At 42.5% G+C, this 8,746-nt stretch overlaps 1 protein-coding gene across 1 annotated transcript in view; it reads left to right on the top strand.

Moving 5' to 3' along the window:
• Positions 1 to 7,186, top strand: part of dpy19l1l (dpy-19-like 1, like (H. sapiens)) — a 74,588-nt gene extending 67,402 nt beyond the window's left edge. Inside the window, exons 11-20 of the mRNA XM_037676509.1 lie at positions 795 to 875; positions 1,179 to 1,280; positions 2,159 to 2,230; positions 3,251 to 3,333; positions 3,517 to 3,541; positions 4,529 to 4,648; positions 4,767 to 4,941; positions 5,127 to 5,226; positions 6,781 to 6,906; positions 7,000 to 7,186. Coding sequence (XP_037532437.1) covers positions 795 to 875; positions 1,179 to 1,280; positions 2,159 to 2,230; positions 3,251 to 3,333; positions 3,517 to 3,541; positions 4,529 to 4,648; positions 4,767 to 4,941; positions 5,127 to 5,226; positions 6,781 to 6,906; positions 7,000 to 7,171 — 1,056 coding nt within the window. The 3' untranslated portion in view covers positions 7,172 to 7,186. The remainder of the gene's footprint in view (positions 1 to 794; positions 876 to 1,178; positions 1,281 to 2,158; positions 2,231 to 3,250; positions 3,334 to 3,516; positions 3,542 to 4,528; positions 4,649 to 4,766; positions 4,942 to 5,126; positions 5,227 to 6,780; positions 6,907 to 6,999) is intronic.
• Positions 7,187 to 8,746: the final 1,560 nt, after the last annotated feature.

Below are 8,746 nucleotides of genomic sequence, written 5' to 3'. Positions count from 1 at the left end.
CTGTTTCATGTTTCATCTCATCATTAGTTCATCATAACCTGTTTCATCTCATCATTAGTTCATCACAACCTGTTTCATGTTTCATCTCATCATTAGTTCATCATAACCTTTTTCATGTTGAGAGAGAGAGAGAGAGAGAGATGGATAGAAAACCTAAATCATCCATCATTATTTTTTCCTCCCTTTCTTCCTTTTCGGGGCAGAGGTCACTGGTGGACAATTTAGAGTTACCAGTCAGCCTATCATGCATGTTTTTAGTCTGTGGGAGGAAACCGGAGTACCTGGAGAAAACCTACGCAGCACGGAGAGAACATGCAAACTCCACCCAGAAAGACCCCCAGACTGGGATTTGAACCGACAACCTTCTCACTGAGAGGCAGCAGCTCTACCAACTGAGCCACCGTGCTGCCTGACAACCTAAATAACCAGGAAATCATTTTATCCATGCATACATAATTTTCACAGTTTTTAGGGGGGGGGTCATATGTAACGCAACATTCAGCTGCATGAGAACAACTATCTGCTTCAACACATTAAAATGTTCCTAAAGTCCTGACGAGCAGGCGTTCTGTTCCGCTCCGTTACTCGCCTCAGCAGCTTTTTGTGTAATTGTATCACTTTTTGCATGTTCTTAAAATAAAACATTTGTTTTGGTTGTATTCATGCTCAAACTGTGAGAAGTGAATATTCCATATAAATCTTGTTCTGCCCTTGATTGTAGTCGGTCACGTGACCGACCTGTGGTGCTGACAGGCTGTGATGACAGCGTGACTTACCTGTGTCCTCCTCAACAGGTAATGCAGGGCGTGGCCTGGGTCAGCTCCACAGTTGTGCTCAAATGTGTGCTGTCTACAGTCTTTGGTGCCTCTGATGACGTAAGATATTCAACATTTCATGGTGAAAACAAGCGTTTCTATAGGATTTGTTCCATCAAACTCGAGCAGGAAGTAAGTTTTCATGTCTAAATGTTGACATGTCAGGTAACTAAAAAAGAAAACTGGTATTCGTCCTTTCATTTATACAATAATGTTCACTCAGCAGCTCGTGTGTAAGTGATGCTGAAGAGCAGAGTTTCAACTGAACTGCTTGAAAACGATCAAAGAACGTCGTCAACACGATGCACTGCGACATATTCAAGTTGTGTTCTGGTTCTAATTGGAACAAATTGTTTTTTCCAGGCTCACATCAGTGGATTGATCAAGTCCAAGTTTACAAATTATAACGACTTTCACACGCTGATGTACACGTGCGCGGCTGAGTTTGACTTCATGGAGTTCCAGGTAAAGATGAATCTAAACAAGAAGTTTCTTCGTCAGAGCGAACGCACATCTTGGTGTGTGTGTGTGTGTGCGTGCGCGTGTGTGTGCGTGCGCGTGTGTGTGTGCGCTTCTTTATTGTGAACCTCCAGCAGAAAACCTGTTGAGTTTAGAATTCTGCTTATAATAAAAGCAGATGACCAAATATTTAGTTTCTTCCATTTTTTTAAAAGTTTTTATTCATTATAACTTTAAAAACTTTTTTTTTTAATTATTTTATGTACTTTTTTAGGTAATTGTTACACATTTCAAAAGCTTTTTGCTTTTATTTGGTCCCATTTGTCAGTTTGTATTTTTATTACTTTAATCTTGAACTGGTGGAATAATGCGTCTCTCTCTTCATCTCGTTCTCTCTCTTCATCGCGTTCTCTCTCTTCATCTCGTTCTCTCTCTTGATCTCGTTTTCTCTCTTCATCTCGTTCTCTCTCTTGATCTCGTTCTGTTTCTCTCTTCATCTCTCTCTCTTCATCTTGTTCTCTCTTCATCTTGTTCTCTCTCTTGATCTCGTTCTCTCTCTTCATCTCGTTCTCTCTCTTCATCTCGTTCTCTCTTGATCTCGTTCTCTCTCTTGATCTCGTTCTCTCTTGATCTCGTTCTCTCTCTTGATCTCGTTCTCTCTCTTGATCTCGTTCTCTCTCTTCATCTCGTTCTCTCTTCATCTCGTTCTCTCTCTTCATCTCGTTCTCTCTCTTGATCTCGTTCTCTCTTTTGATCTCGTTCTCTCTCTTCATCTTGTTCTCTCTCTTCATCTCGTTCTCTCTCTTCATCTCGTTCTCTCTCTTGATCTCGTTCTCTCTCTTCATCTCGTTCTCTCTCTTCATCTCGTTCTGTCTCTTCCTCAGACGCCTGTTCGTTACCTTAAAACGCTGCTGCTCCCAGTCACCCTGCTGGTGGTCGCTGTTGTTGCTGGCGTGGTGAGTCCTGCTGATTCAAACGCACCACATATGTGGAACACTGAAGAAGTTTCTGCTGTAAAAGAAACAGGTTTTATTGTTTTCACTCCAAGTGTCTGGACAAACTGGCACTTTTGACGTTCCTTATAATCCTCTGTAATGACATCTAATACATCTTACAATAAAATAGATCAGTTGCAGTTTTTTCATGAGGTGCTCCTGTTCCAGCCTTTAAACCTGTTGCTGAGCCAAAACATGACAAACAATAAAATAACAGCATTTAGTCATTGTAATACTTTGATATCTGCTCGATCAGTCTGTGTCTTGAACCTCCGTTGTTTGGATCAAAGCTTGGAGTTCACACTGCAGATCTGTTCTTCACACCACACCAGTAGAGACCAGTATGTTCGACTTGTTCTGCAAAGATCCAGCTATGACCTGAGACGAACTCTCCCTTGTAAAGCCTCAACTCTTCAGTGTGGACGTTGGAAATATAACAAGATTTATATTTGATTCTTGCTCTTTGTAATTTGTTTTTGTGTAGCATTAAAAAGAAATCTTGAAAGACGCCGCCTTGTTCCAGAAGAGCCGGCTGTCGAACAGGAAGATGAAATCATTTTTGGGACTTGAGCCGCAGCCTTTCTTCAGCAGCAGACAGCTGATGATCGTAGCGTTTTATCCTCTGAGCGCCCGGCGCACACAACCCCGCTCCTTTACTTTCATTACATTTGCATAAGTTTTGTTTGCTCTGCTCAGGATTTGTTTTTCTAAACCATTAAAATAAAAGAAAGAGAATGTTCTGCCTGATTTTGTATTAAAAAGGAGCCATGAAACACGAGGGAAATATTCAAGGAGCCGCTTTATACACTTTAATCTTATGATGCCGTACCCACGCTAAGCTTAGGATGCAGCGATTGATCCAGTAAAGCTCAGTGGATCTGCAGCCTGCGGGCAGTTTCTGACTAAAATATCTGCTGTTTGGAGCTAAAACCACGAGATTTAAAAATGGCATTTGGTGCATTTACTGTGTGTCGTCTGCAGACTGTTCGGGATGTTCTGCGGCGTCTGAGACACGAAGCAAAGACGTCTGCAAAGACTGAAGATGATGATGATGAAGCTGCAGGGTGAGGCTCCTCACTGACCCTCATTTTTATTCTTTCTTGTTCTGGTCCAATAGACACCGTGTTGGGAACATTTAAAAGGCGAGGAGGAGGTGGTTTTTACCTTTAAGAAGTTAAATATTAATTAGGAGTACGTGAATGTCTGGAGAGGACAAACGAGTTGATGCTGTCCTGTCTGTGTTGCAGCTCTGACACGGCTGAGAAAGGAGAGGTGAGAAGAACAAGTTTCACATCCTTCATGATGTTTAAATCTGCACACATATAATCATCTTTTAGATCTGTTCACGTTGATCTTTGTGGGGGGGGGGGGGGGTCTACAATGTTCTGTTCATGGTTTCAGTTGGTTTCTCTTGTTCAGTGAAGTGTGCTCAGCTCCTGTGTTGGTCCTCCTCCTCCTCCGTGTCATTAAGTCCACTCCAATTTATTTATAAAGCACATTTACATCAGCAGCTGTTTCAGATCAAAGGCAGCCTTTAAAGAAAAATGTGTTAAACTTCAGTGAAAACAGGTGTGTTTGTTTAAAGAGGTTTAAAAACAGGAAGTGAATGGGTCTGTCTAATCTGGTGGGGGGGGTCAAACTGTTCCAGAGTTTAGGGTCACGAATGAAAAAGGCCGATCTCCTCTGAGCTTCAACCAAAATCAGCTGATCTCAGAGCCAGAGAAGGAACATCTGGTTCAAGTAGGTCAGAGACATGAGGGTTCAAGGTCATTTAGGCCCTTAAAGGTCAACAGGAGACTCTTAAAATCTGTTCTGTTTGATTGGTCTCATTTGATGTTCTCTCTTGTGCTTTTGACATCAATATCTAAGATTACTGAAATAATTCAAGGGATAAAAGTATTTTACGTCTCACGTATCGTCTTGGGGCCTCATAATGTGTCAGTGAGGGCCACATTTGGCCCCCGGGCCTTGAGTTTGACACGTGTCTTATAGTTTTGACATGATCCAGATGGATTTAAAAGCTTCAAATGAAACTGATGTTGGTGTCAACATGGAGGTAATTTCTCCTGTTTCTGTGTGAGGCAGGAAGTTTCATAGAAAACAATCAACTGTGCTGTTCCATGATGTAGTTATAGTAGATACATATATAAATATATATATATATATATATTTATATATATATGTGTATAGTGTAGTTCATGGTGATGTCCTCTGAAAATGAAAAGTGTCTGTGTCATCCAGCTGTTTGTTGTTGTGCAGCTGGTTTACCACAGCTTGCAGCTGGTAGCGTTCGCCGTCCTGGCCGTCCTGATCATGCGCCTGAAGCTCTTCCTGACACCCCACATGTGCATCATGGCCTCACTGATCTGCTCCAAGCAGGTCTGTCCTCCTCGCAGCTCAGATCATCTGTTTTTTACGTTTTCATTTTTAATCTCCTGATTTGCGTGCGCAGATGCTGTGTATTAACTGACGGAGCGTTCTCCCTCCATGTTTCCAGCTGTTCGGGTGGAACGGTGAGAAGTCCAAGCAGCAGGCTGTCGTTGTTGCAGTCATGGCCATGATGGCCGTGCAGGGCGTGGCCAACCTGCAGGCGCAGTGGGCCATCATCGGAGAGTTCAGTAATGTGCCGCAGGAGGAGCTGCTGGACTGGATCCAGGGAAACACTCGCACAGGTCAGAGACGTTTGAAGCTTTCACAGCAACACTGAACCTTTAACGTTGACTTGTAGTTTTCTGCTGCGCATTCAAGTATTTTCTGTAGTTTGTGATTCATTGTGTTAAACAGTTATAGATCTAGTGTAAATAGATCTACTCAACAGTCATGTTTCTTCTTGTGGTTCTTGTTTGGGTTGGTGCAGCCTCCGTGTTTGCGGGAGCCATGCCCACCATGGCCAGCGTGAAGCTCTCTACTGGTCGACCAGTCGTCAACCACCCCCACTATGAAGACGCTGGTCTCAGGTCAGTTGGTCTGTATTAACATAAGCTGATACTTTTTCACACGCTTTGAACAGCGTGGCCTATACAGTGCTGTGGCTAATTTATGGATTTATCGATTTTATTTATTTATTTTGACGGGCTAACGAGCTTCGTGTCGCCAGAACATTTAGCCTCATCACACAGAGCTGCCCAATACATTCATCCATTCATCCATTCATCCTTTATTTCTCCAGGTGAGTCTCATTGAGCCTCGAGGACTCGTTACAAGAGAGACCTGTTGTAACAAAGACACAGACGAGGTGCAGAGACAACAATCATATAAAAAACATATAAAATGAAAATAAAAGAAGTGATGTCAAACATACTGCACAAACAGCTACATTATAAAGTGATGTAGAAAACTACAAACAGGAACGTGTCTGAGATGGTTTACCATGAACTGAGCAGATGTTTGAAGTCACTCCGAGAGGTCAAGGTGGAGAGCTTCAGATCTTTTTAAGATGTTCCAGGAGAAGAAGAAGAACTACACCAGAATGAAACAAGAACTCTATTTATTGAACATGACGTCTGTTCAGAGCACAGAAACCAGAACACAAACTCTCAGCATCCTCTCACCACGTCACATCTGCAGTCCACTCGGGTCAGTTCCAGTTTTAGTGTCCGGGTCGGAACAGGAGCACCATCCCTGTCATGAATGGCTGAGCTGCGTACAGAGCGTGAGAGGCAGGGTGAGCGATCAGACGGGGGTGGGGGGTGATGTGGGGGTGTAGCAGCAATACTTGTCTCTCTTGGGAGGTGGCTCCTCAGGGCTCAATGAGACTCCTGTAGTCCCTCGTTTGTTGTGGGGGATCTGTACCCTGAAGACCCATGATAAGTGAAAAACCACTAAGTAGGAATAGTAGTACAAGTAGTAGTTTATTTTATTATATATATATATATAAAGGCATTTTAAACCCTTCCCACACTTGTTCAATATTCTAAACAATGTTTCTAAGCTCTAAAAGAGACAGCATGTCATGATTTCAGCTCTGCCTCCTGCCAGCGCGCTTGGCCACGCCCACTTCTCTTCTCTGCTCGTAGAACAGCTGATCAGCTGCAGCAGGAAGTTTATCCTGCAGTATCCACAAATGTGCAGCAGGGGCTAAATCATTTTAAATAATTTATTTTAAATACAAATTCCATGCCGATCCTGTGGCTCATCCATCAATCAACCAATTGTCTCACGTCCAATCTTGTTTTGAAAAACCGCGATAGAGCGAGTCCAAGATAAACGAACCACAACGTAGCGAGGGACTACTGTATATACTATATATATATATTTAATTTAGTGAGCTCGGCTTATATTTGAGTGCTAACCATTCTGTAAATGACGGTAGTTTGTTCTCAAAGACTCAGAGTGGTGATGAGGCTCAAAGCACAGACAAGGAGGCAGATAACCGTCACGTTCGTGTCAATCAAATGTCCAAATTAAATGTTTGGTCGACTCTTTGTTTTTATGAAACGTAGCAAACGTTAGGTCACTATTTAAAACCCACCTGCTGTAGGTGTGTTGGCTGATGATGTCATTGTTCACAGGGAGAGAACCAAGCTGGTGTACTCCATGTACAGCCGCATGTCTGGAGAAGCTGTGCAGAGGAACCTGATGAAGCTGGGGGTGGACTTCTTCATCCTGGAGGACTCTTGGTGCACCAGGCGAACCAGGTGACCTCCACCTCTCATGCCTTCTCATAAGGAAACAGAATGTGCAGATATTTTTCTTTTACTGTTGCTTTTTCACTCCTCTCTGCTGTTCAGGCCTGGGTGCAGCATGCCAGAGATCTGGGACATCGAGGACCCGGAAAATGTTGGTAGAATTCCCTTCTGCACCCACATGTCCAGGAACTCACGCCCGTACTTCACCACAGTCTTCTCCAATGACATTTACAAAGTTCTCAAAGTCCCCAAATCCTCCAAAGATCTTAGATAACATCGTCGGACAGATTGAACCAGATCCACTTGAGCCAACATTGTGTTTGTGTCGTGTCACACACTTTCATTGTTTTTACATCCCAAAACTCAAACGTTTGCAGTTTGACGTTGAGTGGTGGACCAGTGCTAGAAGAAGCATGTCACAAAGGATGACACAGGTACTGCTCCTTTTCACATCATCTCTGTGTCCAGTCCATGTTGTTGCTCCTGTTGGCGTCCAAGAGCAAACCAAAAGGTGCCGTGCAGTCTCTCCTGGTTTACAACTGGTTACACTGGTTCTGACCAAAACTCATTTCAAGGTTCTGTTGGTCTGTTAGAAATATTTACGTTTTTAATTATTTGTTCCTTCAGGAGTGAAGTTTGTGAGAGAGGTCCACGTTCTGTGAAGCAATACCCAAACGAAGTAGACGAGTTTGTTGTGCACAGCGTTGAGCTCTGAGAAGAGTTGTCGGTGCAACTTCTGTCATTTGTTTGTGAGCATTTTTATGCAGCTTCAAGATTTTAGGAAGTCTTTGTGTTTTTAGTTTTTTTTAAATCTAATGCATATCATACAGTGTTGGCTGAATTTAGAAAGTTTTCAACAAGAAGTCTTTTCTGAACTCTGTTGTTATGTGGAGTCTTTTTATAGTTAAAATATAGTCAACTAATGTATATATTTCTTCAACTGCCCTGTTACAACTCTTTTCTATACTTGTTTTGTAAAATACTGATGTTCAGCCTTTAAAAGGTTTTTATTGTGCGTCTTCACTGGTTTTTTTATTTGTTTGTTGCCAAAGGAAGTCTTCTTATTAAAGCAGCATTTTCAGGAGTTTGTCCTGGTTCGAGTGTAAATCTGTGATTTCTGCGGCAGCTGATCCGACAGTTGAACACTTGTTGTTGTGTCGTAGCAGCTTCAAGCTCATTGACGGATTCAAATACGAGATTTACAGCTGCGCTGTTTCCAAACACTCCAGAAATCATTTCCCTCAGACCGACATGTTGTGATGTTTCCAGACGCTTCAAGCTGCTCTGACTCTAAGAACGAACTGAATCAGCTGTTTCACCTTAAACTTGTAGCTTTAAATGTCAAATCCAAGTTGTTGACAAGTCTAAGTTCATTTTACTGAAGTTCGAGTGGAGCAGGAGCTCTGGCTCAACTTTCACTTTAAGAGCCACGTTCAAAATGTGTCAATAAATATGCAGCTTACACTTTATGTATTTTAATAATAAAACTGGTCAAATACATCTTTTTGTCCCCGCAGGCTGATTCTAACATTAAAAACAGGATGTTGTACTTTTTGTTATGATCCGTGGGAAACACCTTCATAAATAACACGTCAGAATAAAGTTAATTGTTTTTGCTTAACTTTTTCTTTCAGGTGTTCCCTCTTCAGGGGTCACCACAGCGAGTCCTCTGTGTCCTCTGTGTCCTCTGTCCTCCATCTCCCTCTGTCCTCTGTGTCCTCACTCCAACTACCTCCATGTCCTCTAACTGCATCCATATGTCTCCTCTTTGTCTTTTTCTAACATCCTTCTACCAATATATCCACTGTCCCTCCTCTGGACATGTCCAAATCACTGTCCCTCCTCTGGA

This window comes from Nematolebias whitei, chromosome 5 (assembly GCF_014905685.2).
Source record: "Nematolebias whitei isolate Nwh7 chromosome 5, NemWhi1, whole genome shotgun sequence".
NCBI lineage: Eukaryota > Metazoa > Chordata > Actinopteri > Cyprinodontiformes > Rivulidae > Nematolebias > Nematolebias whitei.
This window is presented reverse-complemented; position numbering and strand designations above follow the sequence as displayed.